At 41.8% G+C, this 20,466-nt stretch overlaps 1 protein-coding gene across 1 annotated transcript in view; it reads right to left on the bottom strand.

The window, feature by feature from the left end:
* Positions 1–2,313: 2,313 nt before the first annotated feature.
* LOC143142700 (bestrophin-3-like) overlaps positions 2,314–20,466 on the bottom strand; it is a 38,053-nt gene continuing 19,900 nt past the window's right edge. Inside the window, exons 6-9 of the mRNA XM_076303774.1 lie at positions 11,789–11,941; positions 10,838–10,918; positions 10,466–10,617; positions 2,314–3,127 (exon numbers count right to left, since the gene is read on the bottom strand). Coding sequence (XP_076159889.1) covers positions 2,314–3,127; positions 10,466–10,617; positions 10,838–10,918; positions 11,789–11,941 — 1,200 coding nt within the window. The remainder of the gene's footprint in view (positions 3,128–10,465; positions 10,618–10,837; positions 10,919–11,788; positions 11,942–20,466) is intronic.

Here is a 20,466-nt window from a genome sequence, read left to right as displayed (position 1 = left end):
GGATGTTATTGTCCAATGTTTATAAGAATACCAGTGGTATTAAATGGTTCCTAGAGTGTTGATGACTGTACATATTGTGAATGTGGATAAAACAGTGTGTTAAAAGTTGCAATTGGTGAATAAACTCTTTTGAGAGGTGGATAAACTGTAATAAGAGGTGGATAAACTCTATTTCTGAAATTTCAGAGGTGGGTAAACTGCGTTTACTTGCGTTTAGCCTCCACTACATCCCTGGCTACCGCCCTTGGCCTACTGAACTGAACCATCTCTCTGGCCAGCAGTGGGCCTGAGCTATAACCTGGTCACCCAGCCCCACAAGGGGGAGCACTTCCCTCAAATGTGAACTGAACAGATTTAGTGGTGTCTCTGCCCCACAAGGGGGAGCACTTCCCTCAAATGTGAACTGAACAGATTTAGTGGTGTCTCTGTTCTGTCCTTTTCAGTAAGCAGGCCCAGCCTCACAGGTCCAGTGATACTGCCCGCTACCAGTGCCCATTAAGCAGATGAAAGCACCAGATCAGGACGTACTACCAGGACAGAGATGCTCTTGCTTATTAAACATCATCTAATAATCACCATCAAGGGCAGCCGTGGCCTACTGGTTAGCGCTTCGGACTTGTAACCGGAGGGTTGCCGGTTCGAACCCTGACCAGTAGGCATGGCTGAAGTGCCCTTGAGCAAGGCACCTAACCCCTCACTGCTCCCCGAGCACCGCTGTTGTTGCAGGCAGCTCACTGCGCTGGGATTAGTGTGTGCTGAGTGTGTTTCACTAATTCACAGATTGGGATAAATGCAGAGACTAAATTTCCCTCACAGGATCAAAAGATATACTTATACTTATTGTACTGACTAAGTCCTAAACGAAGTCTAGTACTGGTTGCTAATACAGCGGATTAGGTTTAGACGTGCGCCCAGTGCGCTCGAACATAGCAAACGGAGAGTTCAGTAATTGTTACAATTATCTCGCAGGTTTATTTTACATCCATATATCATACAGCGGCAATAACTTTAACTCATAATACATGTAACCAAAATAACAAACCGAATTGCTCACCACAAAGGCTAGGTACATATGCACATAGGCACAAAGGCACAGTCGAAAACTGTTTGCTTCCCAAATTAGCAACACCTGCGTCTGGGTTTCCTGTAGGTTAAATGGCCTACCTGGGCTTATCCGAGGTCGGCTGAGCCACAAAGCACATACAGCCCCCTAGTGGCACCGAGCAAAATTAAATAAAATAATACAAAGGTAATATAATAAATATTATAATAAATAATATAAGATACACTTATATAGAGTGATATATTGATTCTAGAAGCTTGGTAGTTTATGGAGATAACTTGTATCTCATTATGACCATCTGAGACTGCACACTTTATCAGAGAGCATTTGTAAGGCATCCCAATATCAGTCATTTCATTACAATCATGGAACGAGCACATATACGTTTAATGACTGTGCACTACATACAAGTTTAATGACTGTGCACTACATATACAGTACGTTTAATGACTGCACTACATATACTTTTAATGACTGTGCACATATACGTTTAATGACTGCACACTACATATATGTTTAATGACTGTGCACATATACGTTCAATGACTGCGCACTACATATACGTTTAATGACTGTGCACTACATATATGTTTAATGACTGTGCAAATATACGTTTAATGACTGTGCACTACATATATGTTTAATGACTGTGCACTACATATATGTTTAATGACTGTGCACTACATATACATTTAATGACTGTGCCATGTCAAGAATAAAGGCAGGAAGCACATGTAACTACCGCAACGCTGTTAAAACGGCAAAGCATCACATTTCCAGCATTTTCTGAATATTCAACATAATATATAAAATTAACAAAACTGGCAGCCATTCAAATGTGAAAGATCAAGGCTTAGGGAGCATAAACTCCAACTATTCTGCTTGTTTGAACTGAAAGTCCATTGTACAGGACATGATTACACAGTAAGATTCAGCACACTCGATTCTCTGGGCAAGAGCTGTAGTTTATTTATGTTCGTTGCTCTGGCAATCCCCTGCTATTACACACACATTAGACTTCAAAGTTCACTGCGATGTGCAATTAAGTTCCAGGCTTCCCTGTAAATGATATTGTTTTTGCAGACAAGCCACAGGGGGCTGTAAAAGCTCTTGTTATTGTCTTGGTTCTAGCAGTTGTTCCTCTCTCTCTCTGTCTCTCTGTGCCCTGCAAGGGACTGTAAAAGCTCTTGTTATTGTCTTGGTTCTAGCAGTTGTTCCTCTCTCTCTCTCTCTCTCTGTGCCCTGCGGCTCTAGAGCGTCTCGGGGACCCCAGGGTGGTCCTCCTGCTGTGGGGTCTCCAGGGGCGAGGGGCCGTGCTGACGGCCGTGCTGACCCCTGTGTCGGCCCAGCACGCGTGGGCTGGGCAGGCTGTGGAGCGAGCTCCTGGAGCCTTGGCGGGACAGCTGGAAGGACAGCTGCCGCTTCCGCATGTGGTCGGCTGGCGTGGTCCAGTGAAACTTGCCGGGCCCTATGCGCGTTGGGCTGTAACAGACAGGTGTGTCCGCTCCTGGGACCTCTTCGCCGGGGTCGCCTTCTACCTGAGCCTCAGGCTTCAGGGCCTGCTCTGGACTTAGGGGAGCATCATTACTGCTGCTGTAAGTTTTTGGTGCGGCCTCTGAAAGCGATGTTGTCGCAGTTGCACTGTTGTCATAGTTACCGGTCGAGGTGGGTGCACTGATGACCACCTCAGGCACATCAGTGAAGGGCGGGGAGTGGACGTCTGTATCGGGGGAGGAAGGGGTGCTGTTGACCTCTTGAAGGGTAGCCAGTGTGTCCAGCAGATGAGGACTGAGGAGGTGAGGGTGGGGATGGGAGTGCGGACCAGCGTGGGGGGGCTTGGGTGGCTTCGGGGCGTCCTCTGGCCCCCCTGGGTGGACACGGTGGTCCGCCACGAAGGGGAGAAAGCTGGGGATGTCACTGCTGTGGCGCTTGAAAGCGGGGCGCGGTGGCGACAGGTCAGAATGCTCCTGCACGCTCAGCAGGCGACGGACGCGGCCCAGCACTGTCTCCTGCCGCCGCAGCCCATGGGGATCCGTCTCCTCGGCCTGGAAGATCTCCGACAGCCTGGAGGGATGGAGGACAGGAAGCACACAGGCCCTTAGATACGACTTAGAGCCCTTAGATACGAGTTAGAAAACCTTAGATACGACTTAGAGCCCTTAGATACGAGTTAGAAAACCTTAGACACGATATGAGTTAGAGCCCTTAGATACGAGTTAGAGCCCCTAGATATGAGTTAGGGCCCTTAGATACGATATGAGTTAGAGCCCTTAGATACGAGTTAGAGCCCTTAGATATTATATGAGTTAGAGCCCTTAGATACGATATGGGTTAGAGCCCTTAGATACAAGTTAGAGCCCTTAGATACGAGTAAGTGCCCTTAGATATGATATGAGTTAGAGCCCTTAGATATGATATGAGTTAGAGCCCTTAGATACGAGTTAGAGCCCTTAGATACGAGTTAGGGCCCTTAGATAAGAGTTAGAGCCCTTAGATACGATATGAGTTAGAGACCTTAGATACGAGTTAGAGCCCTTAGATATGATATGAGTTAGAGCCCTTAGATACGATATGGGTTAGAGCCCTTAGATACGATATGGGTTAGAGCCCTTAGATACGATATGAGTTAGAGCCCTTAGATACGAGTTAGAGCCCTGAGATACAATATGAGTTAGAGCCCTTAGTACGGTGTACATTTTAGGACATCCTCAGCTGTCAGACTCAGGTGTCAGACATCAGATGAAAAGGCATCAGTTCTCAGGAAAGTTGTCAAGTTTACGGAATTACACAGTCATGTCTCAGACATCAGATAAAAAGGTCTCAGGAAAAGCGGAGTCAGACGAAAAGGTCTCAGATGAAAAGTTATCAGAGTCAGGTTTCAGACATCAGATGAAAAGGAGTCAGGTCTCAGGAAAACCGCTGTCAGAAAAAGGGGAGTCAGACAAAAAGTTATCAGAGTCAGGTTTCAGGTAAACCGCTGTGAGAAGAAGCGGAGTCAGAGGAAAAGTTCTCAGATGAATGAGTTAGAGCCCTTAGATATGATATGAGTTAGAGCCCTTAGATACGAGTTAGAGCCCTTAGATATTGTGCCCTTAGATACGAGTTAGAGCCCTTAGATACGATATGAGTTAGAGCCCTTAGATACGATATGGGTTAGAGCCCTTAGATACGAGTTAGAGCCCTTAGATACGATATGAGTTAGAGCCCTTAGATACGATATGGGTTAGAGCCCTTAGATACGAGTTAGAGCCCTTAGATATGATATGAGTTAGAGCCCTTAGATACGATATGACTTAGAGCCCTTAGATACGAGTTAGAGCCCTTAGATACGAGTTAGAGCCCCTAGATACGAGTTAGAGCCCTTAGATATGAGTCAGAGTGGTTACTACAGAGTAAAGGGGGTAGGTTCATAAAGTCTAGCTCTGATTTCACAATTTTATTCCACCCGTGTACTGACATACTCTGATTATCAGCAAGAAAATGGTTAGAAAAGTATTCCTTCCTCTTGTATATTATGCTGGGTTTTAAATATGTGATTAGATTTGATGTGTTTGCATTAACACTTGACAGGGCATTTGTGTGCTGGCCTACAACACCTCTGTGTGGATGTTTGCAAGTGTGTGTGTGTGCGTGTGTCCTAATCCCAAGTCTGTAACTGGTACTATGGCAGGTGGTCTATGGTACAGCTGTGTGTGTGAGTGTGTGTGAGTGTTTGTTTGTGTGGGTATGTGTAGGTGTCTCCTCACCTCATCACAAGTCTGTTGTAGAGCTACAGAGAGAGAGAGAGAGAGAAAGGGAGAGTGTGTGTGTGTGTGCTCTCACTGCAAACAGCCACCAAGTACACGTCTTTCGTCATGTGAGGTCATGTGTTGTGTGATTGTGTGTTTGGGTGGGTATGTGTGGATTTATCCTCACCTCACCACAAGTCTATGGTGGAGCTGCAGATTTAAATATATATATATACAGCTCTAGAAAAAATGAAGAGTCCACTGCACCTTTTTACTGATGTCATCCTACGGTTACTGAGTGGCATTAGAATGAATTGATGGTCATATTAAAAATTACGAGATCAAATTCAAATATGAGCATCAACTCATTCGAATGTCACTCAGCAACTGTAGGATGACATCAGAAAAATGTGCAGCAGACAGGACGAAAAAATGCACTGAGATTTGGTACGGTCATCTCCACTACTTTGAGATTTGGTACGGTCATCTCCACTACTTTGAGATTTGGTACAGTTATCTCCACTACTTTGAGAGCTTGGCACACTGCTGAAAAGATAGTAGGGGGTCCGTACACATTTACTTTGTCCTCTCCTTTAAGGAACAACCCTTGTTTACTTTGTCCTCTCCTTTAAGGAACAACCCTTGTTTACTTTGTCCTCTCCTTTAACTCATTAAATGCCAAGCTGTTTTCGGGAGCTTTGTCCTAGAGTGCCAGCAATCTTGACCATTGTTGATGATTTTTGTACAGCCACAGCATATTCTGTGTTATAGCTATGAACACATACAATGGCTCGATTAAAAGGTGAGACTTTAACCTCTCGGTGGGTGCAAACCGTGTATTTCTACACGCCTCTGTTCCTGAGAAATCCCAAGCTAAACAGTGGCTAGTTTTCATCAAAATCGCTGTTTTTTCCTAGAAATGGAGATATAACGTCTTTCATGAAATATGAAGTGTTGCCTGTGACTTACTTGTGTAAACTTTCCGGGAAGTGATCAGCGAGACCTGGCGAGACTGCCACCTAGTGATAGACCCACGAAAATGGCCTGGTTTTGACCTGACGTGCATGCGTCACTGATTCGACCCAAAGCGGCAAAAGAGTTATGATAAAATGTCCAGATAAAATGTCCAGATTGTGCGTTTTCATGAGTCTTCGATCGTCATATATTTCATTTCCATTCATGACAGAGTTCCCAAAATCACATATAAGGTGTGTTAGAGTGTCTAGTTTCGTAATTTAAAAAAAAAGCTAAAAACGTAATATTACGTTTTTGGCGCTTACTGAGTTAAGGAACAACCCTTGTTTACTTTGTCATCTCCTTTATGAAACAACCCTTGTTTGTTGTCAGGTGGCCGACCTTTTACTCCTCCCACTTGGTCGTCCAAAGGCATTCATGGACTGAGATTTGCGTCAATGGTACACTGCGCTCATTCCAAGATATTCAAGCTCAGTATGGATCTCCAGGCTTTTCCTGTTTCCTGTATCTCCAGCTAAGGTCAGTGATGTGGGCAATGGGCATATGGGGGCATATCATCCCCTGTCCGATCATGTTACCCCAACAATGGTTCTCGAGGCCTGGCCACAAAGCTATATAATCTATCAGTAAGCTCCATGAAATCACTGCCTATTATGTCAATATGGGAAAGGGAGCTGAGATTGATGGGTGTTCAGCCTGATTGGGAAAACATATGGACTAATTTAGGCTTACCGCTGACATCAAAATGTTTAGCACATCAATTAATCCACTATATGGTAATCCATAGAGCCTATGCAACACCTTATAGACGTTTTAAAATGAATCTCTTCCAGAGCCCACTCTGCACTCTATGAGCCCACACTGCACTCTATGAGCCCACACGGCACTCTATGAGCCCACACTGCACTCTATGAGCCCTATGAGCCCACACTGCACTCTATGAGCCCACACGGCACTCTATGAGCCCTATGAGCCCACACTGCACTCTATGAGCCCTATGAGCCCACACTGCACTCTATAAGCCCACACTGCACTCTATGAGCCCACACTGCACTCTATAAGCCCACACTGCACTCTATGAGCCCACACGGCACTCTATGAGCCCACACTGCATTCTATGAGCCCACACGGCACTCTATAAGCCCACACTGCACTCTATGAGCCCACACGGCACTCTATGCACTCTATGAGCCCACACTGCACTATATGAGCCCACACTGCACTCTATGAGCCCTATGAGCCCACACTGCACTCTATGAGCCCACACTGCACTCTATGAGCCCACACTGCACTCTATGCACTCTATGAGCCCACACTGCACTCTATGAGCCCTATGAGCCCACACTGCACTCTATGAGGCCACACTGCACTCTATGAGCCCACACTGCACTCTATAAGCCCACACGGCACTCTATCAGCCCACACTGCACTCTATGAGCCCTATGAGCCCACACTGCATTCTATGAGCCCACACTGCACTCTATGAGCCCACAAGGCACTCTATGATCCCACACTGCACTCTATGCCAAAACTCCACGGGCACCTTTCTTCACATGTTTTGGGACTGTTCCACTGTATCCGCTATATTCAGGAAGTATGCTATTCATATGCTGTCATTTGCTGCCAAAAGTTTGGCATTTGCAGGCTTTACTGCTGCCAAAAAATCAATCTTTCAGTTGTGGTTAAAACCAGATACAAACCTCAAATGTTTCTGGATTAATTCCTTGCTTAATATTGCAGCATTAGAAGAGATTACTGCTAGACTGAATAAAGCTAGCTTATGCACAGTAAATGCATGGAAGGGACTCTACCAATAAATATATTACAAACACTCTGATCTGCCCTTTTGTTTATTTACATTGTAAATAAACATTGTGGACATTGTGTAAAAGCAAATAAAAACAGAATGTGATAACATACAAGTTGTATAAATCCATATTTAGCAGGAAAAAGAACATAGACAACATATCAAATGTTGAAATGGACTATTTCATGAAAAATATATGTTCATTTTGAATTTGATGCCAGCAACATGTTGCTGAACATCTTCATTAAACAAAATGTATGGGGTATTAGTCATCCATTATTTATCCATTCCATGCACCTGACAAATGTGGACTGCAGACAGGCCATTTTAGCACTTGGACTCTTCCTCTATGGAGAAATACTGTTTAAATATGTGCAGAATTAATTTTGGCATTGTTCCCCTGAAATATTCAAAGTCTTACCTGGAAAAGACATTGCCTGGATGGCAATATATGTTGCTTAAAACCTGTATACATCATTCAGAATTGATTGTGTTTTGCCAAATGTGCAAGATGCCCATGCTGTAGGCACTAATGCACCTCCACACAGTCATATATGTTGGGTTTCGAACTGAGCACTAAAACAAGTTTGATAGGTTGGATACGCCCTCTCCTCTTTAGCCCAGATGAGTCCATGATTTCCAAAAAGAATGGCAAATTTTGATTGGTCTAACCACAGGACCTTTTTCCATGTTACCTCAGTCCATTTTAAACTAACTCAGACCCAGATAAGAGGGTGGTATTTTCTGTACCATGTCTCGATATCATTTTGGCTGTTACAATTTTGACTGCAGCTTTTGAATTGAGTATCAAATTGTGCACATAGACAATGGTTATCAGAGGTTGTCCTGAGCCCATACAGTGACAGGTCTGGAAACAGGTCTGGTGTTGATGCAGTGCCATCTGAGATCCAAAAGACCACAGCCATCCAATTTGTTTTTTAGCTCTTTCCCTTATTTGAAAAGATTTCTCTGGATTCTCTGAATGTTTTAATAATATTATGTCCTGTAGAAGATGAACTCCCAAAATACTTCACAATTTTATGTTAAGAAGCATTAAAATTACATTATTTCATCATTTGTGCATGCAGGTTTATACAGAGTGATGAATACCCCTACATCTTTACTTCTAAGAGACCCTGCCTCTCTGGGATGCTTTTTCATATACAATCGTGTTGCCAGTTACCCTAATTAGTTGTGAAACATTCCTCCTTTTGTTTTCTTTATCGTTGCACAACTTTTCCAGCATTTTGTTACCCCTGTCCCAACCTCTTTTGAACCATGTTGCTAGTATCAAATACTAGCCTGGGTGCCAGGCCGAACTTAGTCCTTCCCACAACATTTGAGGTCGGGAAGTTCGGTCTGGCATTGCTCCATTGTGGAGCAACTATGCTCGCCCTAGATCGGGCAGACCAATCAAATCAGGCTTTACAATGATGGACAGGTGAGCAACAGCGCCTGGTCTTTCACGTCATCTGAGCACACTTAGATTAGGCTTATGTTTGCAACAAAAACGCTGTGGCTAGAAGGAGACATGGCTTTTAAGACCCCATATGGAAAATGCACTGAAAACGATTTTTCCTGAAAACTTTGGCCAAAGTTGAGATGTGGGAAAACTCGTGGTTTCACTTTCATCAAGGGAAAACAGTGCTGTTGCATTGTGACATGTTGTTCCCTCATTCGTTTGAAATCTCTGATTGACCACCTGTTCGAAGGATTTGTGACAGCCTTTCCCAGCTGTTTATAACATGTTTGTAGCATATCAGTGTTCAACAGAGTTATTTTTAAAAACGGAGGGGATAAAGGCTATCAGTTTTTTCCTAATAGCCTACCCTACTAGGTATCTAGTGGTGGGCAGCCGTGGCCCACTGGATAGCACTCTGGACTTATAACCGGAGGGTTGCCGGTTCGAGCCCCGACCAGTGGGCCGCGGCTGAAGTGCCCTCGAGCAAGGCACCTAACCCCTCACTGCTCTCCGAGCGCCGCCGTTGAAGCAGGCAGCTCACTGCGCCGGGATTAGTGTGTGCTTCACCTCACTGTGTGTTCACTGTGTGCTGTTTGTTTCACTAATTCACCGATTGGGTTAAATGCAGAGACCAAATTTCCCTCACGGGATCAAAAAAGTATATATACTTATACTTATCTCTTATATTTCGCTAATGAGTGTTGTAGGAGTTATTGATGGCACAATAACTTTTACAAAAGACCAGAAAACAATGTTAAGGCATTTGTGGAGAAGAAGGATAGTTTGTGCGTTTTCTTCCTACACCTCACGGTAAGCTATTCGTTGCTCTGATTGGTTAGGTCTATCCAATTGAGTGCAGAGGCATTCCCCCCTGTATCGGTTGAAACATGCCCCATAATTACGTCCCAATGGAGCAGTATTATACTCATATTCTGACTAGAATTGAGTATGGCTACGTCAGGCTACATTAATACTGTATTTTCTATGAAATAGTAAAATTTGTCATTTTCAACATATGATATGTATATTTGATATGTTATATATTTGATATGTCTGTGTCCTTTTGCAACTAAATATGAGTTTAAGAGATTTGCAGATTATTACATTCTGTTTTTATTCACATTTTACACAACTTCCCAACTTTTTCTGTTTTGAGGTTGTATATATTGTGGTTTTATACTATTTATTGGATGAGCTGCGTGTGTTTGTGTTTATGTGTGGGTGGGGGAGTGTGTGTGTGTGTGTGTGTGGGGGGTGGGGGGGGGGGGTGGCATGTGTGTGTATGCTTGGGTAACGCCATAATCACAAAAAATTAAAAAATGTGCAATGGTCTCTTAAATTTCTCCAGAGCTGTATATATTGTAGAGAGAGAGGGGGAGAGAGAGATGAAGAGAGAGAGAGGGAGAGAGGGGGAGAGAGAGAGCCCTCACCCCAAGTCTGTGGTGGAGCCGAGAAAGGAAGCGATGCAGTAGTCGGCAGAGGCCACAGTGTAGGGCGGCCTTACATCAGCCTCATTCCAGTACATGTCTTTAGTCATGGGAGGCAGGTTCATATGCATCTCATCCACAGCCATTAGAGATACCTGATATGTGCGCACACACACACACACACACACACACACACACACACACAGACACAGACACACAGACACACACACATAAATACATACAGGCCCATAAAAAATAGACACATACACACATAGACATAGAAACATACAGTTTGATTAACGTGTATGCTTAGTTATGTAGAACTATTATCAAGATTGTCACTATTATCAAGAAGACTAAAGCACTGAAGCCAACCTGTAGATTTCTGTCAATGCACCAGTTGGTCTCAAAGTCGTCATCATCCTCTCCAAAAGGATTGATGAGCTGCTCTGCCACCTAGAGGCCAGTCACAGATATTAATAAAATAGTTATCATTCAGTATTGGATGAGATGTGTTTTTTTCTTCCCGCTCTCTCTTTTTGCTCATGGACAAACACACATCCTCAAATCAAAGATTTTAGAGCGGAGCACTCTAGATAGCTTTCAGTATGCTTCATTCAGGACTCGGCAACACAACCAGTACCAGTTGCTAATTAATAGAATTTGTTGGTACCCTTTTATGTCATAAAGCCAAGAATGTTTCAAAAGGATTGTTTGTTGTTTATTTTAAGTAGATATTCTAAAATGGTGCTCCTAAAAGATTAAAACGTATTGGAATATAGTGATGTTGAAAGCAAACTATTACACCTCAATTAGTATTATAGAAAGTGGTTGAATAACGCTTGGCCCCGAAAGTTGAAATTTCACTTCATCAGTTATTTTGCCTATAATCGCAGAATTACATTAGCATGTTGTGGTGTCTGGTCGCTAGTCTCTTCTGTATGTGAATTACATTAGCATGTTGTGGTGTCTGGTCACTAGTCTCTTCTGTATGTGAAGTACATTAGCATGTTGTGGTGTCTGGTCGCTAGTCTCTTCTGTATGTGGATTACATTAGCATGTTGTGGTGTCTGGTCGCTAGTCTCTTCAGTATGTGAATTACATTAGCATGTTGTGGTGTCTGGTCGCTAGTCTCTTCTGTATGTGGATTACATTAGCATGTTGTGGTGTCTGGTCGCTAGTCTCTTCTGTATGTGAATCACATTAGCATGTTGTGGTGTCAGGTCGCTAGTCTCTTCTGTATGTGAATTACATTAGCATGTTGTGGTGTCTGGTCGCTAGTCTCTTCTATATGTGGATGGGGCTTTAAAGGTCAAAAGGTCAAACCTTGAGCCAGCCGGAGTAGAAGAAGAACTGCAGCAGGGTGAAGATGGGCACGTAGAGGTCAAGGTCATGACCTGGGTAACCCTGGGTGGAGTCGAGGAACTGACGTCCAATAAGGCAGGCCACGAAGAATGTGTACACTGCTAACGTCACAACCTGAAGACAGACAGAGAAAGAATGAGAGAGAGAGAGAGAACGAGAGAGAGAGAGAGAGAGAGAGAGAGAATGAGTTGACATGGACAAGTGGATATTTGCCTGAGAAGCTGTTGAAGAACACATTAAAGTTAAGTATTTTTCAGCCCAAAACTCTCGAAGACTCCCCCAATGTCAATTAGACAGAGAGAATCAAATAGTTTAGGTCATGTTTTCACATCTGTGTCCACCATGTAGCATTTTAGTTCAGTGTGTAATGCACTGAGCACCTTTTCATTTGTGCCCATTATGGTTAATACAAATACTTTCATTACTCTTTTATCCATAGTATACCAAGATAAGCTACGGAATTTTTTCTATGATTATTCCTCTTCATCTAAATATGTGTGCTCAATAACGTGTTAAGACAACTTTACAGCCATAATGAAATGTTATCTACTCTGTACACCCTCATGTATAAGGCAGTATTTCCCCTACAATGTATTCATCAGCGGCGCAGCGCCGCTCCTGGAATTCAAGCGCCACTGCAAAAAAAGTTGCCTAATTAAAAACAAAATAGACGCAAGTGAACTTCAGGAATAGCTGCCGTTCGTTCAGGTTTCATGTCAACAAATAATAGTAGGCTAACGTTGAAGGCGCAGTCAGGGGGCCTATTGCACAAAACTAGGATAAGGGATTAAGCCGGGATATCTTGGTTATCCTGGCTCAATTCATCCATGATCCAGTTGCACAAAAGCTGGATAGGGGGCAGCAGGATATGTTATGGTATAAATCACCATGGCGATTTATTCTGTGGAGCTAGCCTGCTGGGGGGTATTCCATCAAACTCGCTAAAGGCCAAACCTGGCTTATTTCGATAAGTCTCGCTAATTTTAGTGAGAATTCCGTTCCATTAATGAGGTTAACGTGAATCCCAGCTTGGTAACCATGGGAATCTATGCCACAGAACTAACCGGCTCCGTAGCAGGTTAACTTTCAAGCTAAATTAAGCTGTGTTGCAAAAAAAAACAATCAGTCGGAAAACGAGTCCAAAAAGATGGTTCCGTCAACCTGTGGTTTCATCACCTAGCCTACAACTTCTAAAATAGAAGTAGGCCTATAGAAATGTTTTTTTCCGACAGTGCACCAAGCATGGATTTACACATTCACTACCTCCAAAGAATGTATGAAGATTATACGATTAAACATGTTTTAACTTCACATGCGTGTGGTTCTAGGAATCGTGCTACTCTGCGTCACTTACGTTCGGTGGTGGTGGTGTAACGTGCAGCGAGACGGTATAGGAAAGGAATTACATTCTTGCGTGTTCGCAGGTTCGCTTCCCATACGAAATATTAAGGCTACATTGTTTATCACCTTGATAATGGCATTTTTAGTTATAATCTTTGATGAAAGACATATGTCTACTGCTGATAAAGGGTCATGCACATTTGGTAGGCTGTTCAGTGACAAATTGCCAGTGGGCTATATTATATCTGATGCAAGCCAAAGGATAATTATTCTGTAGCCTAGGCAGCTAATAATTAAAACTGCTTCATGTGTCGACGATTGTTCATGAATGTCAAATCAACTGTGTGCTACACAGATCAAAAACTAGGCATAAATTGAATTGAAAGCCATTGCATTTCAGATAATTTTATTTCAAACACTTTGGGACTTATGGGAGACAATAGGCTATTATGTTGATACTAATTTATTTTATGATCACCTAGACAATAATTTGGAGTGAACTCTTTTAATATAAGAACGTAGGCTATAGATAGTTTTGAATATATGGCAAAGTTGTTTTTGAGTTTATACTATTTAATCATTCACTCGTTTTGTTCAAGCATAGACTATAGGCTAGTCTATGTGTTCAAGAGTGAAGCCAATCAAACTCGCAATTGATTTCAAACCATTAGCATTGTTGTTTTAAATGTAGGCTATGCTTTCATTATTCTCCAATTTCTGTAGGCAATCTATTTTTTTCTCTCGGTGTTAAATTTGATGACTTTCGATGAAAAACCTGTAGATGGCGCTTGCCTATTGAACAGAAATCATCTAGTATTGTCTTAATTTTACGACATATATCGTCTTTTCGTCAATCTACTGTTTTGGTCTACTTTTCTACCTCGTGCACGAGCAGAGATGTAGCTGAACTAAACCTCGCTTGAATAAACGAGGCCAAGATGCCGCTAACTTGAGTTAATGGAACGGCTTCAGCCCCAAGTGAAGGTCTACGCTAGTTCAAGCCAGGCTATTTCTGTTAAGCGCCGCCTTCATATGCGAGGTTGATGGAATACCCCCCAGGTTAGTTCTGTGGCATAAATTCCCATAGTTACCAAGCTGGGATTCACGTTAACCTCATTAATGGAACGGAATTCTCACTAGAATTCTTACGAGACTTATCAAAATAAGCCAGGTTTGGCCTTTAGCGAGGTTGATGGAATACCCCCCAGGCTAAGTTCCAGGATCTATTTAATCTCATCCCTTATCTCAGTCAGCAGATAGATAGATAGATAGATACTTTATTGATCCCCAGGGGAAATTCAAGCAGTCACCACAAACGGAAACCAATAGTTATTCCACTGCCCACTACACATTGTTATCACATATAACTAGACCCACTGTCATTATTTAAACGTTTGTGATCATTAATTAACTTTTACTTATTACACGGCTCTTCAGAGTGCTGCAGAAAGTTCCATTCACATGAATGGGCTTTCCCAACGTTCGGGCCTATGTTAAATCTATATAAATCACCGGCAAAGTATATAATCACCGCTGTCAATGGCAACGGGTTGATTAACGTCTTTCATATCCCTCCGCAAGAATTCCGTTCGCTTATTGCAATGGAATTTCATTGAAAGGGAAAGTAAGCTAGTAAGACGTTGCCACGCAACACCTGAAACTGTCAAGTTCTATCTGTGTGGCGAACTATACATGGATTTCTATGCAACGTCACGAAAACATGCGTGCGCAACCAAGAGGCAGAAAGCACCATAGAACAGCATAGAGCAATGCAATGCAAAAGAGCACAAGAATAAAATGAGTTTTTGTGCTGAAAACTGCACCAATTCGAAATCACGATGGTTAGAGAATGTTAAATATGTCCAATATCCCTAACGGAATGCATGTCTTCGCAAAAAATGACAAAATACGATGTTATATTAATAATGCAAATGAACGGCAAACTTTGAAATATAGTCTGAAATGAGATGTTATTATCATTGAGACAACAGGGGTATACAAAACAATCAGATTGTAGCTTACAGCAGCCGACTATTTAGGTTAAGTTTATAATGTTGTGGACGGCCACCAAGCGTCTTCTGTCCCACGGCTGCGCGCGCATCTAGTTTTGTTGGTAAACGGGAAACCCGTGTATTTATTTTGTCAGCGAAGACACAAAACGGTAGCAAAATCATTTTTAAAGATTCATTGTGTTCGGTTTCTTTTCTCGTTTTGGCAAGTAGCCGTGTAATAAGCGGGATAATGTATTGTCCGCCGGTAATTATCAGTCCCGACAGGGAGAACAGAACCCCGACGCACATATCGTCATTCCCGACCTGTCATGCGACAATGTGACGTCACGGGAGTGCCTAACCATTTCGCGCGTGGTGGTCGCGGCACTAGTTGCAATATTCTCCTAAACAGAGGTGTTGCTGTTGTGAAAAGGCTATCGCTACCTACTTTACACCGTAGAAGAAGCAATGAAGCCGCTCTAGTTGCCATGGTGAATCTGTGATCGGTGGCGGGGTCTATTTGAGGGAGCCGTGAGCACGCACTTATCCAGGATAGGTTTCACCTGGCTTGATAAATCCGTGTCTGCTCATCCTGGCTTGCTCGTTGTGCAACCAATTAAGCCTGTATGCTCTTGTTTTGGATTTATTGAGCGCAGCTCAGTAACTTATCCCGGATGTCTTAATTCTGCTTTTGTGCAATAGGCCCAGAGGGGTATTCCAGAAAGGAGGTTTAACAAACACTGAGATAAAACTTAACCTCTGGGTTGTCTGAACCTGTGGTGACTAAACCCGAGCTGTCGGTTCCAAAACACCGGTTACCAGTTAGTTCAATCAACCCTGTATTAGATAACCTAGAGTTGTGCGCGTTCACAGCGAACTTATAAAGGCATCATCTATTGAGAGTCGAAACCATGAGTGAAACCGGCGAAACGAAGAGCACCGTATTAGTCGAAGCTTACGAGGAGAGAACTGTAATAACAAAAAAAGAGCAATAGTTAAGCGTCTGCGCCCGAGACCTTGCTTGGCAGAGAATAGCTGACCGTGTAAATGCGTACGTTTAGGATAGCCTATTTAATGTCAAAAGCACAATTAAATAATTCACTGGACATCACGTATTGTATTGACTGCTTTGAATGATGCTTTCTTAAACTAGCCTACCTATTAAAAAAATATTTTATCCCAAATGCCATCAGCATTCTTAACCAAACTTAGTGACAACATGCATACCCGGCTGAGCTGTACAGCTATATTTAAACTTATTTATTAATTTTCTATAGGCTATGTTTCCCCTTTTTTGTACTGTACTTGTTTTAATTATATCTTCAATGTGTCTGAGATGTTGTTTGTCCATCTGTCTGGTGAGCCAAACACAAATGTCTATGTCACGGGTTTCCCGTTTACCAACAAAACTAGATGCGTGCGCAGCCGTGAGGCAGAAGATGCTTGGTGGCCGTCCACAACGTTATAAACTTAACCTAAATAGTCGGCTGCTGTAAGCTACAATCGGATTTTTTTGTATACCCCTGTTGTCTCAATAAAAAATAACATCTCATTTCAGACTATATTTAAAAGTTTGACGTTCATTTGGATTATTAATATAACATCGTATTTTGTCATTTTTGGCAAAGACATGCATTCCGTTAGGGATATTGAACATATTTAACATTCTCTAACCATCGTGATTTCGAATTGGTGCAGTTTTCAGCACAAAAACTCATTTTATTCTTTTGCTCTTTTGCATTGCTCTATGCTGTTCTATGGTGCTTTCTGCCTCTTGGTTGCGCACGCATGTTTTCGTGACGTTCCATAGAAATCCATGTATTCTAATCCACCATGCGTAATGTAGGGATGGAGAATGCTTTTCAAGTAGGCTAGCCTATATTTAGGATTCAGCTGAAAAACTCTAGCGCTCTTGAAAAACTCGTTTGGAAAAGAATGGATAGGCTATCATGTGATGTCGTGGTCTTATCGCCTTCTCACGGTGAATTGCACAGATGAATATTACATGATTTTGTGCTTCTTTGTCAATCGGACCTTCGTCAAAATGAAACGCCATTGTGTGACAAGTGTAAAAATAGCGGCCTGATTGAACATGCACTGAAATAACCGAACATAATTGAACATAACCTGAACAAAACCTACCCCCTACCAGGTTAACATAGCCTGATCATTTTTGAGCTTTCTGGAACTGAAATCCCAGGTTTACCGCTAACTCTGGGTTAACATACCCAGTTCAGTTCAGAGCCTATGTTACCATAGTTACTTACATAGCCTGATCATTTTTGAGCTTTCTGGAACTGAAATCCCAGGTTTACCGCTAACTCTGGGTTAACATACCCAGTTCAGTTCAGAGCCTATGTTACCATAGTTACTTACATAGCCTGATCATATTTGAGGGTTCTGGAACTGAAATCCCAGGTTTACCGCTAACTCTGGGTTAACATGGCCGCCTGCACTACTCCACTTGCACACTTGTACACTTTGCAACTTGTTGTTGTTGTCCTGAAAACACAACACTTCTGCTGCTCTTACATAACTTGCACCACTATGCCACTTTCTTTCTTACTTAAGTCAAACAGAACTACCTCAGCCTTTTATTGGCCTGACTTTGCACTAGTATTTTATTGACTGTCTAAGCACAATTTCAACCAAATTTTGCTGCTCTTATTTTTTCATTATATGTGCCCTCTTATTTACTTATTTACTTACTTTTTTGTTTACTTGAATGTTATGTTTGTCTGTGGACTTAAATTGGTAAAATATGTCTTGTCTTCACCGTGGGATAGTGAGAAACGTAATTTCGATCTCTTTGTATGTCTGGAACATGTGAAGAAATTGACAATAAAGCTGACTTTGACTTTGACTTTTGACTTTGAACATACCCAGTTCAGTTCAGAGCCTATGTTACCATAGTTACTTACATAGCCTGATCATATTTGAGGGTTCTGGAACTGAAATCCCAGGTTTACCGCTAACTCTGGGTTTACATACCCAGTTCAGTTCAGAGCCTATGTTACCATAGTTACTTACATAGCCTGATCATATTTGAGGGTTCTGGAACTGAAATCCCAGGTTTACCGCTAACTCTGGGTTAAAATACCCAGTTCAGTTCAGAGCCTATGTTACCATAGTTACTTACATAGCCTGATCATATTTGAGGGTTCTGTAACTGAAATCCCAGGTTTACGGCTAACTCTGGGTTAACATACCCAGTTCAGTTCAGAGCCTATGTTACCATAGTTACTTACATAGCCTGATCATATTTGAGGGTTCTGTAACTGAAATCCCAGGTTTACCGCTAACTCTGGGTTAACATACCCAGTTCAGTTCAGAGCCTATGTTACCATAGTTACTTACATAGCCTGATCATATTTGAGGGTTCTGGAACTGAAATCCCAGGTTTACCGCTAACTCTGGGTTAACATACCCAGTTCAGCCAGTAAACCTGCTTTCTGGAATACCCCTCAGGGATTCCACAGGAGATCACGTTTGTTTGTGTTTATGTTTAAGTTTATTAGCAGACGCAATTTTGTGCAAAAAAACGTAGCATACATTATGTTAACCAAGGAACCAAATTAAACACGCCAGCGAGATAGCTCGCTCCTACCTTCAGTAGCCTATTCCCAGATAAATTCCACGCATTGTTTCGTTTTTGTTTGTGATACAGGCAATGCTTTCAAGCCCTGTGTTGCTAACATACCTAGGCTGTGTAACTAAGGTCTAGCTAGCCTATTGGTGGGTTTAATTGAATTTGAGTAATAGGATACGCAAGCATTTACATCTGAGATAGTTTGTAATTCCTGTAGAGCTCACCAAAATTATAGATATGATACAAGACACTTATCTGCTATAATCCAAGATAGATTTTCTTCGAATTTTTGACCATTTATTTTATCAAATGACAATGGAAACATAATTAATTTCATCCACATATTTTTATGCACCATGCACAACAACGCTACTAAGTTAGCTTAAAACCGTGAGAATCAAGCCAGTGTCACGGGCCGTCACAGCATTAAAGTGACAGGCACTCAATTCGACTTGCACAGCACCAATACAGTGTAATGGCATGAAAGAGAAGTCTATATAGTTTATACAGTGCTGTGCAAAAGTTAAGATACCCATGCTGAAATTGGCTAAAGGGAGGAATAAAAAACATATTTTGCCTTTTGTCTTAATGCCTTAATTAAAAAACAATAGGACATCAATTATTTTTTAATGTAGCCTATCATGTATCGTAAATAAATAAATGTTATTATATATAAATGTCTTAACTTATGCACAGCACTGTATATTCTAAATAGTAATAGTTTGTACAGTGGCCTACAGTGTACAATTGTACAGTGGCTAATACTAATAATGTAAATGAAAAAGGTGAAAGAAAAACATGAATAATGTGTAACTCAATCTGTCCATTTCTTTCACAAAATCCACCAGAAGTCACCATTTAGGGGGTCATTTTTTCAAATTGTTCTCTTTTTTTGGGGGGGGGGGGCTTCCTACGATCAACAGCACCGCTGCTGGAAAAAATTCTAGGGGAAACACTGTAAGGATTTCTAAGAACTCTTTGAGGACGCTGGTAGCAGGCCTTAATCAATCAAGCAAATTTGAATGGATATAAAATATTCTTATCTACCTATGAATAAATGCAGCTTAAATATACAGTTGCTTGTCATCTTTGTCTGGTTACAACAGGCATATGACAGGACATCTCTACATGGTGTTTATATGACAGGACATCTCTACATGGTGTTTATATGACAGGACATCTCTACATGGTGTTTATATGACAGGACATCTCTACATGGTGTTTATATGACGGGACAAGACATCTCTACATGGTGTTTATATGACAGGACAGGACATCTCTACATGGTGTCTAAATGACAGGACATCTCTACATGGTGTGTATATGACAGGACAGGACATCTCTACATGGTGTATATATGACAGGACATCTCTACATGGTGTTTATATGACAGGACATCTCTACATGGTGTATATATGACAGGGCAGGACATCTCTACATGGTGTTTATATGACAGGACATCTCCACATGGTGTTTATATGTCTTATATGACAGGTAGGGCTGTCAATCGATTAAAACAAATAATCTAATTAATTACATACTCTGTGATTAATTAATCTAAATTAATCGCATATATAATTTTTGCTGTGAAAGTATTTTAAATATTTAAATTCAAATGAATCATTGATTAATCAGCATTAGTGACATTAAAGTTCAAAAACTCTTTTATTATTATTTTCACTGTTCAAATAATGACCATAATAATCTATGATATGACC

The sequence above is a fragment of the Alosa pseudoharengus genome, unplaced genomic scaffold, assembly GCF_046254945.1.
Source record: "Alosa pseudoharengus isolate Yale_2024_CS ecotype anadromous, Long Island Sound unplaced genomic scaffold, YU_APseudo_1.1 YU_APseudo_1.1_scf_24, whole genome shotgun sequence".
In the NCBI taxonomy this organism is placed as follows: domain Eukaryota; kingdom Metazoa; phylum Chordata; class Actinopteri; order Clupeiformes; family Clupeidae; genus Alosa; species Alosa pseudoharengus.
This window is presented reverse-complemented; position numbering and strand designations above follow the sequence as displayed.